General features: G+C 47.3%; 1 protein-coding gene across 11 annotated transcripts in view; it reads right to left on the reverse strand.

Moving 5' to 3' along the window:
• The window catches only part of DEPDC5 (DEP domain containing 5, GATOR1 subcomplex subunit), a 628,116-nt gene that overhangs the window by 395,647 nt on the left and 206,213 nt on the right, over window positions 1-26,256 (reverse strand). For all 11 annotated transcript variants that reach the window (XM_085634591.1, XM_085634584.1, XM_085634590.1 and 8 more), the window contains exons 20-23: window positions 16,299-16,419; window positions 14,711-14,937; window positions 12,992-13,195; window positions 10,942-11,077 (exon numbers count right to left, since the gene is read on the reverse strand). In XM_085634591.1, the coding sequence (XP_085490717.1) occupies window positions 10,942-11,077; window positions 12,992-13,195; window positions 14,711-14,937; window positions 16,299-16,419 (688 nt within the window). The remainder of the gene's footprint in view (window positions 1-10,941; window positions 11,078-12,991; window positions 13,196-14,710; window positions 14,938-16,298; window positions 16,420-26,256) is intronic.

Raw genomic sequence — 26,256 nt, forward strand, 5'->3', positions numbered from 1 at the left:
CTTCCTGTCGTTAGCACCCCCTTTGAAAGGGTGGGCATCGACATTGTGAGTCCGTTAGATCCGCCAACGTCAGCTGGTCACAGGTTTATCCTGGTTCTGGTGGATCATGCCACACGGTACCCAGAGGCAATACCTCTGAGGACCATAACAGCACCTGTTGTGGCTAGGGCCCTGATGGGAATCTTTACCCGAGTGGGTTTTCCCAAGGAAGTTGTGTCCGACAGGGGGACCAACTTCATGTCAGCATACATGCGGGCGATGTGGAAGGAGTGTGGAGTGACATACCGGTTCACCACTCCTTACCACCCCCAGACCAATGGTCTGGTGGAGAGGTTTAACAAAACCTTGAAAGGCATGATCAGAAGTCTGCCTGAAAGCCTGCGGAGGAAATGGGACGTCCTCCTACCCTGCTTACTCTTTTCTTACAGGGAAGTGCCACAGAAGGGAGTGGGCTTCAGCCCCTTCGAGCTTCTGTATGGGCACCCTGTACGTGGACCTCTCAACCTGGTGAGAGACGGATGGGAAAGAACTCCCAGAAAGCTTCCCCAGGACGTGGTGAGCTACATGCTGGCCTTCCGGAGCCAAATGGCTAAGTTGTGGAAGCAAGCTTCTGACAACTTGGAAGCCAGCCAAGCAGTGATGAAGGCGTGGTATGACCACAATGCTCACCCGGTGGAGTTGGAGCCTGGCCAGAAGGTGTGGGTGATCGAACCAGGAGAGCTTAGTGCCCTCCAGGATCGCTGGTCAGGACCCTTTGAGGTGTTGGAGAAGAAGGGTAAGGCTACCTACTTGGTGGACCTGAAGACCCCTCGTCAGCCCCTGCGGGTGCTGCATGCCAACCGCCTCAAACCCCACCACGAGAGGCCCGAAGTCATCTTGATGATGGTGACTGACGGAGGAGAGGACGTGGAAAGCGAGCCTCTCCCCGATTTGTTTGCGTCTCAAGAAAAGGATGGGTCGGTGGAGGGAGTGATTCTCTCCCCATCTCTAACTCCTGAACAGCAGGAGGACTGTCGCCAGGTCCTGGGGCAGTACTCTTCGTTGTTCTCCCTTGTCCCGGGTAGGACTCACCTGTGCGTCCATGACGTGGACACAGGAGACAGCCCACCTGTGAAGTCCAAGATATACCGGATGTCAGACAAGGTGAAGGCCAGCATTCATAGTGAAGTCACTAAGATGCTGGAGCTAGGAGTGATCGAACCTTCTAGCAGCCCCTGGTCCAGTCCGGTGGTACTAGTACCAAAAGCTGCACCACCGGGTGCCCAACCGGAACTGAGGTTCTGTGTGGACTACCGGGGACTGAATTCAGTGACCAAAACTGATGCTCATCCGATCCCTAGGGCGGATGAATTGATTGACCGGCTGGGAGCTGCCCAATATCTAAGTACCTTTGACCTTACTTCTGGGTACTGGCAGATCTCTTTGACTGATGGAGCAAGGGAAAGGTCAGCCTTCTCCACGCCCAATGGCCACTACCAGTTCTGTGTGATGCCCTTTGGGCTCAAGAACGCACCTGCCACGTTTCAGCGCCTGGTAAACCAGATCCTCACCGGAATGGAGAGTTTCTCTGCTGCTTATCTGGATGACATAGCCGTCTTCAGTAACAGCTGGGAGGATCACTTGCGTCACCTGCAAGCTGTTCTCCAGGCCCTGAGACAAGCTGGATTGACGATCAAGGCCAGCAAGTGCCAGATCGGGCAGGGGTCGGTAGTGTACCTTGGACACTTGGTGGGTAGGGGAGCGGTGCAACCCCTCCAGGCGAAGATCGAGGCCATCATGGCCTGGGAACCCCCCAAGACACAGACTGAGGTCCGAGCTTTTCTGGGCCTCACGGGATATTACCGCCGCTTCGTGAAGGGGTACGGTACCATCGTAGCCCCCCTCACGGAGCTCACGTCCAAGAAACAACCTCGACGGGTAGTCTGGACGGAGGCTTGTCAGCAGGCCTTTGTGAGATTGAAGAAAGCCATGTGCGAGGCTCCGGTCTTAAGGGCCCCAGACTTTTCCAAGGAGTTCATTGTCCAGACAGATGCATCAGAACATGGCATTGGGGCAGTGTTATCGCAACTCAATGAAGAGGGTCTGGATCAACCCGTGGTCTTCCTATCCCGGAGACTACTTCCCAGGGAACAGAAGTGGAGTGCAATAGAGCGTGAAGCCTTTGCAGTGGTATGGGCTCTGAAGAAGTTGCGGCCATACCTGTTTGGCTCGCACTTCCTGGTTCAGACCGACCACAGACCCCTTCGTTGGCTGATGCAGATGAAGGGGGAGAATCCCAAGTTGTTGAGGTGGTCTATTTCCCTACAGGGAATGGACTTTCAGGTGGAACATCGGCCTGGAGTGGACCACGCCAATGCAGACGGTCTCTCAAGGTATTTCCGCCTTAGTGATGAGAACTCCCAAGGGGTTGGGTAGCTCTCCCCACTTTCAGCTGGGGGGGACGCGTGTTAGACCTGTCAGCCCTTTGGGTGGTCCCTCCTCATCATTATTTATTTTGTCCCACTTTTGCCTCAAACCCTGTTTGAATTTTTCCTTTTTGGGAACCACCAGACTTTTTAGTGTTGCTGCAGATTCAGGGAGCCATTTTATCTACCCCTGAAACTTCTGTCTGAGGGCCTGGAGCACAAAATGGTGGCCACCTGTGACATCACCAGCACCCACTGGAACCTACTAGCACCTTCCAGAACATTCCAGAACCCTGTGACAGTTGGAGGCGGTTTAGAATGTTGGGAAGCTAAGACAGAGAGTTGGCAGTTGGAGCTGGCAGTTGGCACCTGACTGGTGAAGAGTGAGCAGCAGAAACCTGAAGGAGGAAGGAGTGAGGCAGCAGGGGTGGAAACTTGTGCCTGGAGTGGGGTCCATAAACCCACCCTTGATACTAGTCCCTACTGACTGAGCCCAGCCTGGAGCCCTGTGTGGGAAGAAGCAAGAAAAACCATCTTAAGGACCTGGACAGCAGGAACAGGCCTTAGAATCCAAGAACAGCAAGATCCTGACCTGGATACTGGTTTCCCTGGAGTCCGACGTCGAGTAGCCTGGAGACCTGGAGCCCGAGGTGGAGAAGCGGCGCTGACTGGAAAAGCAGACGTCGTACCCGGAGCCGCCAGAGGTCGAGAGAGGGCGCCGACGGAGGTCGGAGAAGTACCAGAGGTCGAGGAGGAAGTCACCCGAGGTCGAGTGAGCGGCGTCGACGGGGGAGTGAAGTCCGCCCTCCGGAGTCGCCGGAGACCGAGGTGAAGCGTGCCGGAGGTCGGGAGTGGGGATCGCACTCCGGAGCCGCCGGAAGTCGACATCGAGCCAAGGCCGGCCGACGTCATCGAACCTGAGGTCGCCATCGGACCGGAGCCGCCCGAAGTCGACATCGAGCCAAGACTGCCCGACGCCATCGAATCGGAGGTCGAGATCGAGCCGAGGCCGCCGACATCGAACCGGAACCGCCTACCGGCGTCGTCAAGAACTGACATTGTGCCGAGGCCGCCGACATCGAACCGGAACCGCCTCACGGCGTCGACACGACTCCAGCGGCGTCGGAGCTTCAGAAAAAGGGCAGTAAGTGGAGTAGAGGGCGCCTAAGGCCCTGTGGAGACCTGAGAGACAACTCTAAGGGGCTAGGGAGGTGCTGGAACCAGCTGGACTGTGCCAGGGGTGAGCTGAGACCAATTCAGAGGGGTTGTGTAGAGTGAAGGAGCCAGGTCTCTAATATTCCCCCCTTGATCTACCTCAGTTTAGGCCTCAGCCTTGTCCAAGCCAGGGAGTAGACACCCTCAAGCCTTCCACATCCCCACAAGCTGTGCCTGGGCCAAATCAGCCCATAGTAATCTCAAATGTGATCTGATTATATGAGTGTCACTGTCAGCTTTTAATTATTTATTGAGGGCACTGTATTTATTGTATTTAACCTATTTATTGCTTCACTGTATTTATTGTTCCACAGTATTTATTGTTGCACAATATTTATTGGTTTACAGTATTTATCGCCTCAGAATATTTAATTGCCTGTATGTATTGCACTTATATTTATACCTTCCTTATTTATGATCACCCCTATTTATTGAATCATTAAGACAGTATTTGTTTGATCTGCACTATTTAAAAAGCTTTGTATATTGTGATTGTGTATTATTTATCTAATCAGCAACTAAGAGAAAAAGAAGATAAAGCAAGTTATTTTCATAATTTTTACGGTGTAGAGTCGTTTTTGGAACGGATGCACGCATGGTTATTGTATGGGTATGTCGTATGCTTAGCACGGTGCCTGATTCCTGACCACTCGAGCCAAGCTACCACTGTATGTCCTGGAAAGACCCCGTTACCACCAACCTCTTCCGGTGTGGGAGTGGAGTATTTCCAACACTCCTCGTTTATGGATATCTCACATTCTGCTATACTGTGTGATATTCTTCTTTCCACCGGCTTTACACGTCCGTAATAAAGATTTCCTACTTTGAGCCTCAGCCATTACCTTAGCAACCTCCTTTCTCAGATGAGCTTTCAAAGGATTCCTCATACTGAACATGCATTAGAAAATCCAACAGTTGGAAGCCTCAGGGAGGGGGATCAGCTGGGTGAGGTGGCTTCTGATTGGCGGGAGTTTGGGTCATGTATTAAAAGGTAGATAGGGGGAAAAGGTTTGAAAGTAAGAAAATGGACATGGGTGATGGTGTACATTGCTATGCTGTGATCGAAGGGTTCCCAGTCTGACGACAGGGATGAATTCAAGCATGTGAATCAATGAAAGATCCAATGCAGGAGAAGCAGACTTTTCGCAGGAGCAGCCCCATGACTGGGATAAGGATCAGGCCCGTGACTTGGAACATGACCTCTTCCTATGTTCAGCGATGCAGAGGCTCTCCTCCCTGTTTCGGATCGCCTTTGCATGCATGAGGGCACATTTGTCATACGACTTGGAGTCGTGACTGAGGCCCAGGCACGAAAGGCATACCTCATGCTAGTCCGTGACTAACGTCTACTTCTTGCATTCTCATCACAGCTTGACATCTGTCGTATTGGTGGAGACATAATTCCCTAGCCCACTGATGAAATGATGAGCACCAGGTGAGGATTAAGCGGTTACAACTATTCATCGGAAAGGCCAGGTACCCAGAGGATGGCCTACGTAGTCTAGCCTCTGCAGGACTGACTGAAGGAGCTGAGCATGGCTTCGTCCAAGCAGTCATTAATGTGTCTCTTACAGCCTCATTCATTAACAGCAAGGACTTTAATACAATGGACAGTGGCTAAAAGGTTTTAGTGTAGTTCAAAGGAGGCACTTTGTTGTGTAGGCTGACCTGGTGGAGATTCTAATTCAGTCTAGTGAGAAGTGTCCAACCCACTTTCATTTTGTGAGCCCAGATACACTCCAGAATCAGTACAGTGAGGAGGGAACAAGTTGTTCGTCTTCTCATCTTCGTCATGTGGTATGTTCAAGGCACTTGAACTGCACCTGAATTGGAGCCAAACAGGGCATCTAGATACCTACAGTACTGGCCTCGAGGGAGACGCTAGGGATCTCTTCCCAATGTTGGGGGCTCCGCTTTAGTGATCTCTTAGCAAAACATAGGTCTGGTACGGGCTGATGTAAGCTCTGATTGAAGATCAGGTTTGAGACGGGATCCAACATGTCAGGGTTGGCGAAAGTCCAGTCAAGATGGGTGTGGCCTCATGGAGTATAGCACTGGTCGGGAATTGGAAGGAGGCCCAGAGTGGTCAGTCATTTTCAGGGAAGGACCCGTTGGCAGAAATGCGACTGGTGGACACGGTGACGCTGTGGAGCCCAAAGGAGCTCCATAAGGAGCAAGTATCTCCTTAAACATTAGAAGCACAGATTCTTTAAAGGCCTCAATATGCTGCCAGGTAAACAACGGCCTGGGAAACTCAGGGTGCACTGGTATCAGGCTCGGAATGGGCATGGAATTGGAAGACACAAGTGGAGTTAGGCCCTTGGAGTGTCGCAGCATGCTTCTCCGCTGATCTGGAGTGGTTAGAGGGGGTTGAATCCAGCTAGGCCTTTTTCCGCTTGTGCTACAGCTCTGTCATTTGCAGCGGAAATGGCCCGCGACTTGGAGCCGGATCAGGATTGTTGCTTTGATCGTGCCTTCTTGTGTTTCATGAAGTAGAGTTGCGCTTTGCTCTCCTTGATCGTCTTTGGGTATATCAGGGAGTACTTGTTGCATGACTTCGAATCGTGACCAGAACTAAAATACCACAAACAAATGTCATGCAGATTCAGGACCATGACATGTGCATCCGCAGCACGGTCTGGAATCTGTTTTAATGGGGCGGAACATATTTTCTGGCAGATTGTCTTCATTGAATTTTGGTGTCAGAAATCAATGAAGCTGGGAAAGGAGCTTGACAGCTGTATCAAAGGGCACAAAAAGAAAGGAACAGACATCAACGTGCAGGGGTAGCCTCTTTATATGGCTCTGAACTGTTATTTCTGAGGCAGCAGAGGCTGTTGCTGAGTCCTATGGCTCCATCTGCCCGCACACAGAAGCAGCTGCAGTCTAATGAAATCCTGTTTAGTCTAGCACCTGGGACTAAGCTAAAGGTGAGAAATCTGTGGTTAGTTGCAGTCATCAATCAGATTGGCACACCCTGAATAAGTGACCTGACAGACCTCAATTTAGAAGGTCAAAAGAGGTCCTATAAAATGTATCTAAGAATCTATCACACAAGATATATGCCAGGAATGAAGATAGGGAGGGGACCTTAAGACAAGAAGTAACAGTTGCATACCTGACGATTTATAAGGAAAATTGGGGTATTGTAATATAGACCTCTTGAAATTAGAGGTGAGCAGGTTATTTACACAGCAACAACTGGCTGCTATACAAAAAATAGTAAATTTCTGGGGTTATCGTCATTGTTGTATCCCGCCTGCACAGATGTGCCTTTCCACACACTGCTCAGTTATGTCCACGGAAGTGATGTCTCTTTAAGACAACATAGAAAGGCTTTCTATTTTTGCCTCCCTTTCTCAAATATAGGAATAGAAACAACTGTGAACTGTCTTAAACACAGAGGTTTAGATTACTTCAGTTATTCTGAATAAGTATCACAGGTTATTCACCAGTGAGTCATAAACTGTGTATTGTAAAAAAGTGTAAAGATAAATGAAAATGAAGGTGAAGGCTGTTGGTTTCAGATATGTTTGGGGCATTTGATTCTTTTACATTGAAGGGTGTAAGACAAATATTTTGAAACAATAAGATATCCTGCTTTCTGGTCCTGAACATTCTCAAGAGTCCGCCCTTTCCTACAGCCTGAGCTCCAATAATCTGTGGCCGTTGCACTAGTCCTATCGAGGTTAGACTATTGCAACACCCGATATGTGGGAGCTCAGTAAGGTGTCCTAATGAGCCTGCAGATTCTTCAAAATGCAGCAGTCTGTGCTCTTACTAAGACAAAAAAGTTTGATCACCTCTCCAAAGACCGGCAAAACCTGCACTGGCTCCCTGTCAAGAAGAGGGTGGCTTTTAAGGTCCTCTGCCTTACACACAGACCTCTCCATCATCAGGGGCCAGAGGTTCTCAGAAAGAAAATCTCTTGGTACACACCAAGAGTACTGCGGTCACCTTCGTCTAATAAGGTACAGGTCCCAGCTATCAGGAAAGTGTTCTGGGTGGGAGTGGGGGGGCAGAAGCCTGGTTTATAACACCTCTAAGCTATGGAACCAAATGCATTAGAATTTGAGGAACTAAGTCAATCACCTCACATTCAGGAAATCACTGAAGACCTGGCTTTTCACTCTTCCCATATAATTCTTTCATTGACTCCTCGAGAAAGACAGCGCCAAGATGCCCAAGGGCAGATGTCGCACTATATAAAATTTAAATCAAATTTCTTTCAGAAACCTGTATAGATGGTGTTCACAGACACTGGGCAAAACCCTCTGCTGCTTTGGAAAATGATGATGGCAGATTTTAGCATCAGGAGATAACAGGTTCATCATGGGGCCACCACACCATGTCAGTGGTATATATAAACACACAAAGGAAATGTGAATATTTTTACTCAATTGGGGTGTGGAGGGGGCATTTGTTACAATTTTACATTTTGTGTGCTTCTTCAAAATACTGCTGTCAAGTGTTGAGAATGAATTGAAAACATTTTTAATTCCATGGTACAGGAACAAACATAACAGCAGTTATGAACATACAAGACTTTCCCATCATTCCTTTTTAAAGATTTGGTGGCCACTGGAGCAAATGCCCTTCCCGCTCAGTTTAGCAGCGCCACCAAAATAATGACTAGGTCTTTGGACAGTGTTAAAGGTCTAATAAGGGTCACACCACAGAAACAAAGCTGATGGTGAATGGACTCAATGATCGCATAGAACTGAGTTGCTTTGTGTAAACATTTACTGTGTTTTGTACTATGCTTTTGGCTCCAATTAACTTTCTGACTATACAACATACTAGTTCTGATTGAGAGTTACCTTCATTTTTACTTTCTTTGATCTTTTATTGTGCCAACATTCAGTTAAATTCTCCTAAAACTTTTACTATTACATCTTCATCATTTTCACTATTATTTTCATTTTCTAGCGCTGTAGCCCAGTTGATCTATCCGTTATTTCACTCTTATGCACTTTCATATCTAATTCATCTTTTATTAATACGCACAGAGCTACATACCTTTTCTATTTTCAACACATTCAATTCATATTCTTTTTTCAATACTTTATTAACAATTGGTTTCTATTCGTTTTGTATTTTCACGCGTTATTATGCTTTTTACCCTCATGAGTGTCATCAACAGTCAAGGCATGTTATTATTACTTTTTTACCGTGGATATTCTTGCAGCTAACTTCCGTATATTTGTTTATATTGTTTTTACCCTTATTACGTTATGGTCATTTCATTGACCTGTTCTAAGACGGCCGCCCTTTGGCGTCACTCGCATTGCCCCTTTTTCACTGTTTATAACGGGTGTGAGTAATGCTTGACACTCGTAATTTTTCAACGCGAGCACGCTATATGTTTGCTCTGGATCGACTAAGGTAACTTCTTTTTTGATCACTTGAGGAGTTCATATATGATGGTTAACGGTTTTTACTTCTTTTGTTGCACTTTTTTGGGCTTTACGCAATCACGGTGATCCTACTCGTCGATACAAGCTTAGGGAACGGTTTTCACTTTTTTTGCTGCACTCATTGATCTTTACGCAGTCACGGTGATTCTCTTGTTGACACAAGCTTATGATTTTCAGTTGACTCAGGCCAGCGGCACCTAAACTTGTTTATACGGATATTGTTTTATCGTTTACATTTCACCCATTGGGAATTTGATCTCATTTTAGTGTTTGGTTCATTTTCCTTTTTTTGAGTTCAATAACACACGTTTTTTTCAATTAGGAGTCACAGTGTTAACTAACGATAGTTACTCGCTAACCGGTCGTGAAACTCACTCCAATCTTTATGTCTTTAGGATTCCTCCTGACGAAGGGTAACCTATACCCGAAATGCATTGGGGATTTTCCTTAGTTACCTCAAAAATCTCATTTTTGAATTGTTGAAGCAGTTTTTTCATTGAAGTATTCATGATTACAATGGATATGATCTTCAAATAAAAAATTCAAGACTTACCTTCTTGAACGTTTTGGATTAATGGCGACGTAGTCGCCTTATTCACGGCTGTGCTTTCAGAGGGACACCACTCATAGCAGAGTGGTGCAACTATTGCTTGTACTTTTCCGCCTTGGTTTAGAGGACGACTCCTCTTCAGCACGCCTAGAACTTTTCAAATTTTGTTTCATCTGTTTAAACTTGGTGTGCGTGGTATACAATATCATTGGTTTTATGAAATCACACCATGATGACAGCAAACTGAAGGAAAAACCATGGTGCCTCGAATATTTATTCCTGTGTTGTCTCCTGGAATTCTGATATAACTAGGAGACCACAAAAACTGAAGAACTGGGTTCTATTCCTGCCATCCCTACTTGATAAAATTGAATGATTCTGGCCAAATCACTTAGACATGTGTGTCAAACTTCAATATCTGCAAAAGAATTGGAAGCATCTAGAAGCGATTCAGTGTACTGCGTGTTCTACAATCACTCAACAGACTTATTGACTTCCTGCTTAGCTAATATTTGTACACAACTTAAACTGAATATAACGGAACCAAAACTGAATATAATTGAACCACTGGATTTCTATGACCATCTGCCTTTCTCACTCTGATCTACTCTTGTTCACTGAAATCTCTCCTTCCTTAGACGAGTGAGGTTAGGGCCAGTAGTGGAATTTACTCTATTAGTGTTTCAGTGACACATGATTTTGAGAATATATCCCAGTTTCCTTCCATTTGATTCTCGGCTATCGTGCCGAAGTACAGCCTCCCTTCACAGACTTGTGTCTTTAAAGAGTAACCAGACTGTCAGTGTTTCAGTGGCACCTAGATATATTGCTTCAACTTTCTTTCTTCTCTGTCTCCTTCATGAGACCCATTGTACTCTGCTTCCCACCAGTGCCTGCTTTCTCCTAGGATCCCCATACCCAGTCTTCTGTAGAGCACAAAGTAACATGTCCCTCCCCAATTCAACGGTACTGGCCTCTCTCTTGATGGATGTTGGAAATAACACTATGGCATGATGGTATTACATTTCCAATATTATAAACTGCCATTCTTTTGTGTTGGTTTTCAGTGTGAAGGATTTTGAATATACTGCAGCAGCATATTCAAAATACAGACATGATGCATTGGTATGCTGTCATTGTGTAAACTGTAGTTCAGGTAGCCATGACAGGAACTTTAACCCCTTATTGACCTGTTCCAACATTATCCTAAGTCACAGTCTAGGAACTACAGAAGAGTACTAGGAGGGGTGACTGTGCCCTTGGCCGCCCTCCCTAGTTTTGCCACTGGGTCTTGGTAGGTCCATGTTTCAGGTGTTAGTGCCGGTATTCCCAGGGATCATCTGAGACTTGTTACCTGCCAGTTGCTTCATGGTACGCCAGTTCCAGTAGCTCAGCGGAGCTGTGCGTCACGTCACGCATACCGTTCCCCTGCATCTCTGCCATGTTTTGGCGGGTCTGGTGATGGATCTGAATGGCTTCTCCAGAAGGACCTGTGCAACAAGGGATACAACAGAGTGTCCTTTGTGATCTCAGCACCTAGCCCAAAATACTCAATCTCACGCTCACATCTGCAGTGGCACTCTGAGCGAAGATGTGTGGAGCCAGTACAATGAATAGTAGCCAAGGGCAAGTTAGTCTAAATTTAGGGAAGTCTGAAATTGCAAAGATGGAAGGAAAAAATCCCTATACACACTGAATCTACATTTTCATACTTTTACCCTAAACAATTTCAATAGTGAGAATTACAATTAACATTGAAGACCATAACCTTGTCACTTGATGCTTCAATTATAGTTATAACTGGACTCGATAGCATCCATTTTAGCAACCTCAAAATGATGTCAAGTTCAGTAAGCCCTGACTGAATTTGCCTCTCTGACATCTGCAGGCTACAAGCACACACAGCAGCAACCAAGATATCACATCAGCCCTGCTCATGAGAAAAACCTAAAAATGTCCCAATGTTTGAGAACAAAGACCCCAACAGAAACTGCATGTGATGCCTGGCTGCTGTTTACCTATCATGGGTAGAGGTGTGCCTCACATCTTCGCCCTGGGACATGCAAGTCCTTGTCTCTATTAACAATACTTGGTCTATCCACACACTTGCTGTAATCCTGGCTCTCATACAGTGCACTCTTCAAAAGAGGATTGAACAGAAATAAAGACAAGACACCAGTATTTCTAATCCCCAGCGGCTATTCCCCAGGACTTATTGTTCAGAACACAACATTACTTGAAGACAACCCCCTTAACCTACCACATAAGAGTTTAAAGTGCTTCTCCTGCAGCTCCATCTAGACTGTGCATCTTTCAGAAAAGGCCCTTGATGCAGAGTCCATATTTTGCAAACCGCTCAATTAAACAAGTAACTGAGTCCAAATGAAAAAGCAGAGAACATATGAGTGTAAAGAGGATGGTCTGTTAGGGTTAGAATAGCTCTGTTGGAAGCAAAGAGGAATGAAGGAAGGAATCAAACAACCAAGGGGAGAGGTAATAACAAAAAAAAGAAGTATAAAGAGAGGAAAGCAGACAAAGATGGGAAGAGTAAAGGGAAGAAGATGGAAAGGAGGCAAAAGAGGAAACTTAGGCATGTGGGAGCGAGAAGTACATATAAGGAAGGGCTATAGGATGGGAGTGAAAGAGGGAGGATGCAAGAGAGGTAAGGAGAAAGAAACAAGAGGGTAAAGAAGGAAGGTACAAAAGAATGGAGGTAAAGGAAGAGAGTAACAGAAGGCAGAAGTAGCATGAAAGGAAGAAGGAATGAAGGTTCAAAAAACAGAAAGGAAAAATAAAGTAAAAGATGAAAAAGGGGAAGGTAGAAAGGCAGAGAAATTATAAGGTAAGAAGAATAGTAGAAGAAGAGGGAATAAAAAGAAGAATGGGGAGAAAGGAAGAGAGTCTATAGTGTGTAATGAATAAAATGGAGAGGGGTATGTAAGAAGGAAGAAAAGAAGAGGTACGCTGGGAGGAAGGCAAATAGGAAAGTTATACATAAGAAAGGTATGAAAATGTGGCAACGGAATGTAATTAAAAGGAAATTGGAGCAAGAAAAGACAAAGAAGAAGGAAGGAGGGCTTCAGGGAGGAAGAAAGGTAAGGGACGACCAGAGACATGAAGTTAAGGAGTATTGGAGGAGGGAGGATCGAAATTCAGATAGAAAAAAGCAGGAGATTAACTAGCGGCGAAAATAGCTGGGAAAGGGTGAGAGATAACAACAGAAGATAGCAAGGTGGGCAAGAAACTAGTGAGGAAGCAGAAGAAGACTAGAAAGAAAAGGAAAAATCTCTAAAGGGAGAGAGTAAAGAAGACATGGAGAATGACAGGAGAAGAGTGTGACACATGATGAATGCAAAATAGCAAAAAAAAGGCAGGATACAAAAACAGCTGTGGCAAACACTTACCAACAGGGAAAGTGTGCATCCACCGCCTCCTGTTTGAGGTTAGCTTCATAGGCATGCGAGATGGGGCGAAAGGGTTGATGAGTGCTCTCTGAGGGGCGTACATGCCAGGTCGGATATGCAGCATCGACTCTGCACTACCCACATGGAACCTGCCCGGAGCACTGGAGTCCCGCTGCTGCGACTCCATCATCCGCTCAAGGAAGTCTGAAGGAAGATGAGTGCAGTGTCACACATCGCAGGATGGAGAGACTGCACAAATTCTGAGGCCTCAAGCAAGTGGCTTTCACACAGCACAGCAGTAAGAGGCCACATAACTGTCCAAGCACTCTCCAACATGAGCAGCACACAAGAGCCTGGTCACACACCCAGATATCTCAAAGAGCACCACTCTACTAAGCACTCTGACACATCACTGGCTCTGGCACATCACTGATAGTGCATCACCCTGTAACAATATTGTCACAGAAACGTGTGAAAAAAGCACAATGCCGAGCACGGTGCCCGACAAAAACATCTCAAACACCATCGCGAAACTGACAATAACGCCATGCAGAAACAGCTCAAACTCCATCAGCATTCTGAACGTACAGCCAAGCATACAGATCACAAACCCCATCAACAATCTAATAGCCATAGTAGCCATACAAGTTGCAGGCAGTTCCAACAAATAATTCCTATTTGTAAGGTTTCAAGGCACTGAGGGCCATCGTGGAGATTAAGTGAGCTATTGCCCAGAGTCACATGGTGCTGGGCTGAGCTGCCGCCATCGCTGGGGATCGAACAGTGATCCACGCGCACTGGTTTCAGCCGCTCTGGCTGCTGTGCCACACCTCTCCCTAGAACGCTGTGATTCAGACAACCTCAGGCAGCCTCACACTATGATAAGACTGTCACACAGATTCTCAGAAACCTTAAAAAATCAAAAACACTGTGAAACACATATCGTTCAAATATCTGCACCTTATGAGAACACTGTTGCATAGCACCCATGTCCAGCTACACTGCCAGACACCATCAGTAGTCTAACAATACTGCCAGGCACAAATAAATCAAAACAAAGATCTAATACAGAGGTTCTTTTTTGAAGAACTACTAGCCGTTCCTACTGCGCCTTACACTGGAGATGGTCCAAGGGCCCAACCTCTGGGCTCTGTCCTGAGATGCCACTGAATGTTCAATGCACAGCCTGAATAGCCCATGGGGTCTAAAGCCAGGCTTCATTTCATTATGTCTATGAGGAGCTAGGGAACAAGCAATGCCATGCAGCTCTGCAGAGCATAGCAGCCACCTTCATTCAAGGAATTCTTTGACCCATACTCCCAAATGGCCTTCTGCTAGCTTTAGTCTGCTACATTTAACTGCCTTTCCCAAACTTTCAGCCTAGTAACAAGGGATTGAATTTCTGTCCCACAGCCTACTTGCCTAGACATCTCAAAAGCCTGGAGATACCAGTTAATCAGTACAGAGCCATGCATCCATCAAAACACCAGCTGTCAGCAACAGTGGAGCATTATCTTCAGTAGCTCTATCAAAGGCAGCACCTCCATTAAGAGGCAAGCACAACCAACATACTATCACCCTAATGTCCTCTCAATCTTTTATTCACTTAGGCATTCACTCCTCCACCAACTTTGCCTTCACAAGCCCTCCGCTATGTTTACCCATCCAGTTCCATCCCATCTTTTAGCCCTTCCATTCCCACAATGACTGTTCTATGACCTCTGTTGCTGGTGTATCCCAAGGAGCAGCTGGCTTCATATAGGTGCAGGTGAGGCCGTGGGATGAGCAGGATGCTGGAGATCTTTCCAAGGGAGCTGTCGTCAGAGGCCTGGCTCCTCACCTCTTCCTGTGGCAGGGTGCGGCTCTGCAAGGAGGGACTGCAGGAGACATCATAGGAGCATGAGCTCTTCCGTGTCTGGCTCTCTCGATCCCGCTCTCGTGCTGGCCTGATGAGCAAACATACATCCCAATTACCATGCAAATATATTCTGTTTTATTCTCTTTATCAAACTATCCAGGGACAGGTTTTCACTATTTGACACTTAGACTTGCAAAACGTGATGCTGGATTTCCAATGCCAATCAGTATACCCACCATTCTAAGACTCTACTCCTGTCACTTGACATGCCTTACCGCCATTCCGAATTCCCTCCTATAACTTGCTACTATGACATACGATTTATTTTGCACATAGCACCATTAAGAAATATTGGTATCTCTTGGCCAAAAATATCAGCAGGGTCGGACAGGCCATTAGGGCAATCGGGCAGTGGTCTGAAAGATTAGTGTGCTGGCGGGTTCTTAGCAGTTTTGGGGTCTGTATTATGGGCAGCTGGGCCAGTTTGCAATATTGATTTCTCTGACACCACCACAAGGACTGCAGCAAACACGTATGCATGCAGTCTCCCAACACTTGCAAAATAGTTGTATATAAACCCATAAAATACCCGTTGCGTGTCTGTACAATTTCAAAACTGGCCTGATTTGCAAATGTGGGCCAGTTATTTGGTTTGCTAATGAGGCTCACTTTTACTTTATCTTTTGTCTCAGTCCGACCTGGCTCTAAATATTCGATAAATGCTGTGATTTACTGGTTTTAAATCTAGTGCTGACTGGTGTTCCTGCACTAAAGAGTATAAAAGGCAGAGTATAGTTTTGCGTGCTTGTATGTCATTATTTCAGTTGACATTATGTCCCCAAACCAATAATTTGTCATTATCACTTCACCCAACCATTACTATGGTCCTTAATCCCCTCACTCTATATTAACCATCACTTCAACCATCACTTCGTCCACCCCTTGACCCGATCTTACCCCAATGTTAATCCATACATACTCCTAAAGAAAAGGAAAACAAATATTACTCTGAAGTATATTAGATTTAACTACTAAACCTAAGCCTAAATTAGATTACGCTGATTCAATTAAATGTAAATACTAGCCCTACTCCTAAATTAAATTCTATTAGTGATTGTATCCCCAACAATCTGAAATACTGACTTTAAATAAAGAAAATGTTACTTTTTTTTTTTTAATCTCCTCATTCAAAACCTAACCGCAAATCTACCCTAAAATAGATTCAATTAAAATAAAGAAACACTATTGCTAAATAAAAGTACATTTAACCAGCCCGTTGTTTCGCCATAAGCCCACTCAGGGGGGTGAAAAGGCAAAAAGTGAACAGAAGCAACCATCCTTCCATACACCACACAGGCGTGATCTCCCCAGAGCCTAATGCCCAGGCTTTGCCCGCTACCTGTGCCACAGAAAGCAGGAAGAATAGTAGGACACTCTGCTGCATTGTACCTGAAGGTAGTGGGCCGCTGAGCTCTGGAAGGACCAGGAAGGCGGAAAACCTGTGCGTCGTAGGCGTCATAATCAACCTGGATGGGGAGGGTGTTTTCAGAATCCTTCGGCGAACCTAATGCTGGAAGGCAAGAGGAAATAGAAGCAAAAACGTAAGCTCTTGGCATGAAACGCATGCAAGAGTGTTCAGAGGCAGGGAATTATATCACAGAGAGAGACCTAGTGACCAGTAGGAGAAATGTCTAAACACCAGGCACATAATGAACAAATAAACAGAACATTTTGCCATCCAAATCAAAGTGTTTCTTAACAGTTAAGGAGTAGATTATTTTATTTCTAAGTATGCCTTTAAGGTCAATTGTGATACCTGTAAACAGCACAATGTGGAACACAATATTACAAGTTGACTTGTTTGGTATCTGTACAAAAGCACACATCCTCACATGCAATTTAGGCAGAATCTTTGGCGATGTTAGTTCAAATCGCTCTTGCAAGTCGACAATGCAAAACCAGAAGGGTGTCTCTCCAGAATTCTTCATATTCTACATGCTCAGAGGCAGCCTAGAAAACAAGCATTGGCATAGCCAATAGAGTCTCGACTTTGGGACCTTATAAGTGTTTAGCCATGCAACAGTTGATGTTGTTGCACCAAGGATATTGTGATGCATAACTAAATAGTTATAAGGTCCCAAAAGCGAGACCTATTGGCTATGCCAATGCTTGTTTGCTTTTCTCCTGCCATGTGTGTTTTTTTTCTATATCCAGACCTGTATGTACAAGAACTCAATGTATTTGAAATAATTTCGGACCTCGTTACCCAAAAGCAGTTTTTCCCCTGGCCAGCACTCATCACTGACAAGGGAGGTTCTAATTTAGTAGTAAACAAATCGCAATATTTTTCTTTAAAAAAATCCCTCTGTCCAATAATGCAAATCGGTTTGCAAATACCAGCTCGCTTTTTAGAGCATGGATTTTCCCACTTGGTTGTTGGCATGAATGAGCCAGGGCAAGGGTCGGTCTCTAGGCCAGGGCACACTGTGGTCTTGGCCCGGATTCACACCCATTCCTACTCTCCACAGCTGTGCCAGCAGCCCCTAGCCTCCAAGACCAAGATGGAGGACACCTTGTGAGCCTCCGTAACAACAATCAACATTTCAAGAACTGGTTCCTGCGTGTGAAGGAGGGAAAAGACGCGCTTTGTTCCGTCAACGCTGCAACGCCAATCTGAAAGCATTAGCCGTCTGCGGATGCCAAGCCAGGCAGATAGGAGGCCGAGAGAGCCTCTAACTGGAATCCAGGAGGAGGGCGCATTTCAAATATGCCTCTGTCCGACAGAACCTAATTAAAGTTTTGAAGGCAAGCATGGCTCTCTTTTTAAACCACACATGGCGAGAGATAATGGTGTCGAAAATACATCACTGCATGCCTGCCTCCCCGTCACTTATGACAGCTGATATTATTTTACCGCAAAACAGCACAAAGACAGGAGAGGGCCAGCTCCCTTAGTGTCATTAGCTTTTAATCAAACCTTTACACCTTGGAGTTACTGATTTACAAGCTCACTGGCTGCCGTTGCATAAATCTGTACTTCCAAAGAATCGTGTGTAATTTGCAGGCGGGGTTCGCCGGGAACAAAACGATCAGCGTCAGTGCACTCAGTGGCAGAGTCTGGCCCCGTCTCTATGGAGGGGAATGTTCTGCAGTGACCCCCTGAATTTTTCCTCAATGAAACAGTAGGTGGAAACTGCTGGGGTGCCAGTTAGCAGAGTTTTCTTGGTTGGAGGAGGGTACAGTCTGTGTTTATGTATAATTGATTTTGAAAGCAGCTATAGTGTCCATGGTATGAGCTTACAGCAAGCGCTGCAAGAAGAGAAGAACATTCATTCACCCGCCTATTTCCTGACCTCTCTCTTCATGTTTTTGAAAGCAAGAATTAGATATCAGAAAACAACCCTTGTGCTTCTCTGCAGGGCCACTGCATAAAACTCAGCCGAAAGGAGTAAACGTTTAAGTTTGCCTTTGTGCATAGACACGTTTTGAAAATGTAAACAGGTGGGGATAAACACAACAACACAAAGCGCTTTGCCGAAGAGCGTCTCAGGCAGGACAAAAGCAATTAAACAAAACGGTGCGCGGCCACAAAGTGAATGCGAACCTTTGAAATAGGAAACCGAACAGATGACACACAGCGCCCAGCGCGCGGCTACGCTAATTGGAAACAGATGGCCCCTGCCCGCCGCTGCTTGCTCCCGCAAGGTGGATACCCCCACAAGCACGAGTGTTTCAAAAGTGCAGACCGAATCCAAAAGGTCATCTCCTAGAGTAGCGCTTGCGCGCTGCGCTGCTGAATGCTTTCAGTGCAAGTCAGATCGCCCTGAGCTCCAAAAGGTTGATATGGAGCTTGGACTCCACCGGAGACCAGAGGCCTCTGATCTCCGCCTCTCCCATGTGGCCGTCCCACCCCAGGGGGGACGCGTCCGGCAATACTGTGTGCTCCGGTTGGGGAAGGGAGAGGGATCTGCCGCTGACCCAACGCAGGTCCGTGAGCTACCACTGCAAGTCCTGTGCAGTGCCCTCCGAGATCTGGACGTAGTCGGACAGGTTTCCCCGATGCTGCGTCCCCTGGAACTTCAGGTCCCACTGCAGAGCCCGCATATGCCATCTGGCATGATAGACCAGCAGGATGCAGGAGGCCATGAGGCCCAGCAGCCTCAGGGTCTTCCTGACCGAAACCCAGGACCAGGGCCGAAAGATCAGAATCATAGCCCGAATGTCCTGGACTTGCTGTTCGGGAGCATAAACCCGAAACTGCGCCGTATCCAGAACCGCTGCGATGAAGAGGATCTTCTGAGAGGGAATCAGGTGCGACTTCGGCACGTTGATGGAAAACCCCAGCAAATGCAGGATGTCAGCCGTAGTCTGGAGGTGGGAGACGACTGCCTGGGGCGAGCCCGCCTTTAACAACCAGTTGTCGAGATAGGGGAAGACTGAAACCCCTGTTCTGCGCAGATGAGCTGAGACCCCCGCCATTTTCGTGAACACCCGATGGGCGCTGGTAAGGCCGAAAGGGATCACGGTGAACTGAAAGTGCTTGTGGCCTACCGTGAACCGTAGGTAACGCCGGTGGGCCGGCAGGATGGGTATATGAAAATAAGCATCCTGCAAGTCCAACGCTACCAGCCAGTCTTGCGGGTATAGGGCAGACAAGACCTGAGCAAGTGTGCACATCTTGAACTTCTTCTTCCAGAGGAAGCGATTGACGTTCCGGAGGTCTGAGATAGGACGCAGGCCCTTGTCCTTCTTTGGAACCAAGAAGTAGTGGGAATAACAACCATGACCTACTTCTGGTGTCGGAACGCACTCAATGGCCCCATGGCCAAGAGGGCCGCAACTTCCTGCTGGAGAAGTGACAAGTGATCCCCCGACATGCGGTGGTACTGAGGTGGCATGGCTGGAGGAGTAGACTCGAAGGGGAGGGAGTAGCCCTTTCGGACTATTTGCAGCACCCACCTGTCCGAGGTGATGGTGCACCAGTGGGGAAGGTGATTTTGAATCCTGCCACCCACTGGCATCTGGTGGGCCTGAAACACAGGACTAGGAAGGTTTTGAGGCGACAGGGGCGGTGGTGGATTGACCAGCCCTCTGTCCTCGGGACCCACCACGGCGGGTCCCACGTCCACAGCTGCACTGAGACTGCGGCTGCGCAGGCTTGTGGGTCTGAAAGGAACGTGCTTGGGCGCCTTGACCCTGACCTCGAAAGGAGCGAAAAGCGGAACCTGAAGGAGTACGTGTGGTGGCGAGACCCAAGGACTGGGCCGTAGCCCGAGAGTCCTTAAAGCGTTCCAGAGTGCTATCCGCCTGGTCACCGAAGAGGCGTGTGCTATCAAAGGGCATGTCCAACAAATTGTTTTGGACATCCCCGGAGAAGCCAGTAGTTCTGAGCCAAGCATAACGGCGGAACACCACTGTTGTGGAAAGTGCCCTGCTGAGAGAATCGACTGTCAAGCCCACAACGGATAGTAAATTTAGCAGCATCTCTCCCTTCGGTAATGGCCTGGGAGAGAACCACCTGTGTTTCCACAGGGCACTGAGGCAGCACCTGTGCCACGGTGTTCCACACAGATTGGGAATAGCGGGCCAACAGGCACGCAGTTTTCACCGCTCGCAACCCGGAACTGGCAGAAGTGAAAATCTTTTTCCCAAACTGCTCCAGTTTCCTAGATTTCTTGTCTGGAGGAGCAGAAGGGAATGCGCTCGGCGAGGCAGAAGCCTGGACAACCAGACTCTCAGGTGTTGTGTGAGAAAGCTGGGGTCGGGCGATTGTGACGTGCCACACCTTTATCTACAGGAACCCCTGAGTTAGGTTTGTTCCAGGTGCTCAACAGGATGTCACTAAGCGCCTTGTTGAAGGGCAGCAACGGCTCCGCGGAGGAGGAGGATAGTGGCTGCAGCACCTGATCCACTGGACCCTCCATGTCGCCTTCCCATTCAGGCTCAACCTCGCATTGAGCTGCAAGAGAGTCTTCAGACCCCTCCCAGTACTCCTCTTCATCCACCGGTTGTTGAAGAGGCCGGTAAGAACGAGGTGCCCGGGGAAATGGGACAAACTCCCCACCAGGAAATGGAATCGGGGGTAAGAGACCAATCCTGGTTTGGTGCCATCCGGCATCAGCGGCGGCGCCGAGGCCGGAGCCGGTGCCAGCGGCGCCGCAGGGTATGGTGCCGGCAAAGCCGAGGCCAAAGGTGGCGGCACGGGGGCAGATCCACCCAACGGGTCCGCGGGGCCCGAAGGCGCTCCGGAGGGACCCGATGGGGAAAACAAATGGCGCAAAGCCAACACGAAGGCCTTTACCTCGTCCGAAGTCGCATGCGGGCCTGGAAAGCGTGGGAAGGCCGCAGGCAACAACGGAGGATCCACCGGATCTGCGGGGGAGTGACCGCCTGCCCCCTCCACCGCATCCCGCGACCGGTGAGAGGTAGAGGAGGAGCGACGTCGCTTCCTCGACTTCTTATGGTGCCTTGACTTGCCTGTCCCCGATTCCGGCAAGCGATGCTCATGGCTCCGCGACCGGTCCCTCGACCTCCCACGGGAGAGGGACCTCGATCGGCACGGAATAGATTGCCAGACCTCCAACAACTTTCGGGAACGCTCCTGCAAAGATTTCGGCGCCATGGCCCGACAATCGGGGCACGCCTCGGGGTCATGGGCGTGCCACAAGCAGAAGAGACACACGTCGTGCGGGTCCGCTACCGACATGTTCCGATGGCAGGCCCTACAGGACTTAAACCCGGGCATCCCTACTGCACCAGGAGTCGAGTACTCAGCAAGTTGTCAGAAACCAAGTTAAAACTTTTAACTAGGGGCAACGCTCTCTCTCGGATCTGTGCTCCTGCGTGGAAAAAGAAAGAACTGACGTCAGCACGTGTGGGTGCGTCTAAGTAGCTCTGACGATGTCATCTCTGCGGCTACGACGCCAGCGACGTACGCAGAGCCGTACGAAGACGCCTACCGACGCGCAGGGGTACTGCTGACGAAAACTTTCCGGATCCAGTCTGACGCCTGGGGATATTCTAAGGTGAGGAATCTATCACTAACGTGTCTCTTTCAGATCAGATGCTTACTGGGGTAAGTAACACAATCTGTTTGAGGCATGTGTGCTGTAGATACACATGCTTTGAATAGACTATATAGCAGTTTTCTCCCAAAGCGGTGGCTAACCACAAGACGTTGCCATTGTTTGAAAAAGTGTCTTAAGCACTGCTTGCCCTACATTGGCTTGATGGCGTGCTAACACATTCACAGAATAGTGTTTCGTAAATGTGTGTGGTGTAGACCATGTTGCTGCCGTAGGAATGTTACCTAAAAAGGCCATAGATGCCCCCTGGTATGCGCTCTAGGGGGTATAGATAAGTTATTTTAGCTTTTGCGTAGCAAGTTTGAATGCATTTAACAATCCATCTTGAAATGCCAGATTTAGAGATAGGATTGGCTTTGTGTGGTGGAGCAAATGCAACAAACTATTGCTTTGTTTTACGAAAATCTTTTGTCCTTTCGATATAATACAATAACGCTCTTCTGACATCAAGTGTGTGAAGAGCTCGTTCTGCTACAGAATCAGGTTGAGGGAAGAACACAGGTAACTCAACTGATTGGTTAAGATGAAAAGCAGAAACTACTTTAAAGAAGGAATTTTGGGTTTGGTGCGAAGAACTACCCTATCTTTATGAAGCTGAAAGAAGGGTTCTTCTAAGGTTAATGCCTGTAGCTCACCAACTCTCCTTAATGACCTGACTGCAATGAGGAAGGCAACCTTCCATGAAAGGAACTGTAAAGGACAATTGTTTAATGGTTCAAAGGGTGGGCCCATTAATCTTGTAAGTACAATGTTAAGATTCCACACTGGTGCAGGAGGGATCCTTGATGGTATTACTCTCTTTAAGCCCTCCATAAAGGCTTTATTGACAGAAACTTTGAACAAAGATAAATGCTCTCTGTTCTGCAAATACGCAGCCACTGATGCAAGGTGCAATCGAATAGATTTGTAAGCTACTCCAGATTGCTATAGGTGCAAAAATGCAACAAATAATGGTTTGAACAGAAGCATCTAGAGGCATAATTTTGTTGTTACAATAAACAACACATCATTCCACTTGTGCATTACAATCTCTGGTAGTAGGCTTTTTTGCTTCTTTCAGACTAGTCATACAGTCTGGTGGCATATTTAAATATCCAATCTCTATGACTTCAGGAGCCAAATCACTAAGTTGAGCTCCTTGGGATTTGAATGCTTGATTTTTCCATGGTTCTGCGTGAGAAGACTGGAGGTGAGATGTAGTTTTTGATGTGTAACAACTGATAGATCTAACAGGGTAGTGTACCATGGTTGACGGGCCCATGTGGGAGCTACCAAAATCAGTGTGAGTGACGTTTGCCTGAGTTTGCGAACCAGAAACGGAAGGAGAGGGAGAGATGGAAAAGCGTAGGCAAATATCCTTGACAAATTCATCCATAGAGCATTGCCTTTGGAGAGAGAGAGTGGGAACCTAGAGGCGAAGTTTGGGCATTGTGCATTGTCTACTGTGGCAAATTGGTCTATTTGTGGGTATCCCCATTGTTGTATGTATGGAAGGAGAACTTGGGGATGAAGTTCCCACTAGTGCATTTTCTGCCTCCTTCCGCTGAGGAGGTCGGCAATTTGATTGTTCACTCCTGGAAGGTGTTCTGCTAGAAGGTGAATCCTGTGATGGATTGCCCAGTTCCAAATGGTCTGGGAGAGGTGGGACAGTTGGAGAGAGTGTTTTTGTACACAGTACATAGCTGTCATGTTGTCCGTTCAGATTAGGACAACTTTGTCTTTGAGATGAGACTGAAAAGCTTTCAGCACTAGAAATACTGCTAGAAGCTCTAGATAGTGGATGGGGAGACGTTTGTGCTTTTTGTCCCAGAGATCCTGGACTGTGTAATTGTGGAGATGTGCACCCCAACCTGTGAGAGATGCGTCTGCTGTTAGCATGATTTGTGGAACAGGGTCGATTAGGGGGCCGCCCTTTTGATAAATTGTGTGGGTTCCACCACTGCAGAGAGCGATGGGTGCGGCTGTCCACCAACACTACATCTGTTAATTGACCCTGTGACTGATTCCACTGACGTGCTAAGCACTCTTGTAATGGACGCATGTGTAGTCTTGCATGAGGTACTATTGCACTGCATGACACCATCATTCCCAGAGGCTGCATGAAAGTCCTGGCTGGTAAGGTTTGGTCAACCTGGAATTGTAGCAATAGAGTTTGGATATTGCGAATTCTGGCTGCATTGGGAGAGGCTAGAGTTGTATGAGTATTGAGAGTGACTCCTAGATAAGATTGTATCTGTGAAGACTGTAGGTGAGACTTTTGCATGTTGAACATAAAACCCAATTGGTGGAGTAGGTGTAGCGTAGTCTGAGTGTGTTCTAGAAACTTTTGATGTTTGCTGGCTTTGATGAGCCAGTCGTCTAGGTACTGGAAGACATGAATTTTTTGTTTCTGAGATGAGCTGCCACTACTGCTAGACATTTGGTAAACACTCGGAGAGCAGTAGTTAGTCCGAATGGGAGTACTTTGAACTGACAGTGTTTGCCTGCTATTACAAATCGGAGATATTTGCGATGAGCTGGATGAACCGAAATGTGAAAATATGCATCTTTTAAGTCTAGTGTGGACATAAAAATCACCTTGCTGTAGAAGTTGAAGGACCTGTTGAAGCTTTATCATATGGAAATGTTCTAAATGTATGTAGTGGTTTAACACTCTGAGATCCAAAATTGGTCATAAGGAGCCGTCCTTTTTGGGGATTAGAAAATAGAGAGTGTAAACCCCCGAACCTTGGTACAGTAATCAAACTGGTTCTATAGCTCCCTTTTCTAAGAGAGATTGCACCTCTTGTTTGAGTAACTGTAAGTGGTCTGACAACAGTGTGTGAATGCGAGGTGGAATTTTGGAAGATTGATGGTAAGCTCCAGGCAATAGCCATGTTGGATAAGGTTGATCAACCATTTGTCGGTTATTATGGATTGCCAAATGGGGAGAAACAGTTGAAGTCTTCCCCCGACAGATGTTAAGTAAACGGGGAGAAGTGTGTGCAAGTCACTGTTTGATAGTGGAAGGGCTGTTACGCATGTGGCGCCTTTACCCCTACCTTTGGAATTGTTTGCTCTATACCCTTCTCTATAGAAACCTCTAAAGGGAGAGGACTGTGTGTTGCTTTTATAAGAGGAAACATTTGGGTCTGAAGATGTAGTTTTAGACCCTGCTCTGTAAAAGGAGCGCCAAAGGAGCCCCTATTTGATAGGAACTGGAGCGTTCCCAAGGACTTCGGTGTCTTTTTTTATTTTTTCTAAAGACTAATCGACTTCAGGGCCAAACAAGTGTTCTTTGTCAAATGGGGTGCTTAACCCCTTCGGTGCGTCGGACAGGCGGGAGCCGCCCTACGCACCAGTGCTCAAGTGAGTCGGACGGCTCCCGGCCGTCCTATCACATGGCACTGGAAATACCTCTGGTGTGGGCACCAGAGGGATTTCCCCCCTCCAACCCCCAACAGCCTCAGGAGCTGGGGAAGGGCTTCCCCAGCTCCGAAAGCTGTATGTTTGGTTTCTGTGAAATGACGATCAGCACCAGTGAGTGGGTGGCGCTTGGATGGTGGTGTGCATGGATATTGCTTGGCTGGCTGTGTGCATTGATAGCATTTGGCTGGAGGTGTACGTGGATGGCACTTGGCTGGTGGTGCGCATAGATGAAACTTGGCTGACGGAGTACATTGATGGCGCTTGGCTGGCGGTGTGCGTGGATGGCGCTTGGCTGGTGGCGTGTTTGAATGGTGGTGGCTTATATGGACTCTTGGCTGGGGGTGTGGCTTGCATGGATCCCCCAGCGTTTTCTTACCCAGAATCCCCCCAAACCTCAAACTTACTTACAAAGTCACATTTTTCCTCACATTTCTGAGTGGGTAAGTTGTAGGATCACCACGCAGGCACCGAGCATTCCCCTTGGTCTGCCGAGAAAAATGATACCTCACTCGTGTGAGTGCCCAAAGTAGCGTCAGCCTAAAAACGTATAAATAAACTACCCTCTTGGACCTGCCTTGGGCCCCCCTCAATCTCTACACGTTGCTGACCCATCCACGTCATAGGCACTTGCCGATCCACACAAGTAAGGTATCATTTTTATCGGGAGACTGAGGTGAACGCTGAGTGGTAGGAACTTGTGCCGTGCGGTGATCCCACAACTTTCCCACACATATATTGGAGGAAAATTTGACTTTTTAGCTAAATTTGAGGTTTGCAGCAAATTCTTGGAACGGAAATGTTGGGGATCAACGCAAGCCACACCTCCCTGGGGTGTCTAGTTTTCAGAAATGTCTGGGTTTTTTAGGTTCCCCTAGGTGTCAGCAAACCCGGGACCAAAAACAGAGGTGCCCACC

This window comes from Triturus cristatus, chromosome 11 (assembly GCF_964204655.1).
Source record: "Triturus cristatus chromosome 11, aTriCri1.1, whole genome shotgun sequence".
Taxonomy (NCBI): domain Eukaryota; kingdom Metazoa; phylum Chordata; class Amphibia; order Caudata; family Salamandridae; genus Triturus; species Triturus cristatus.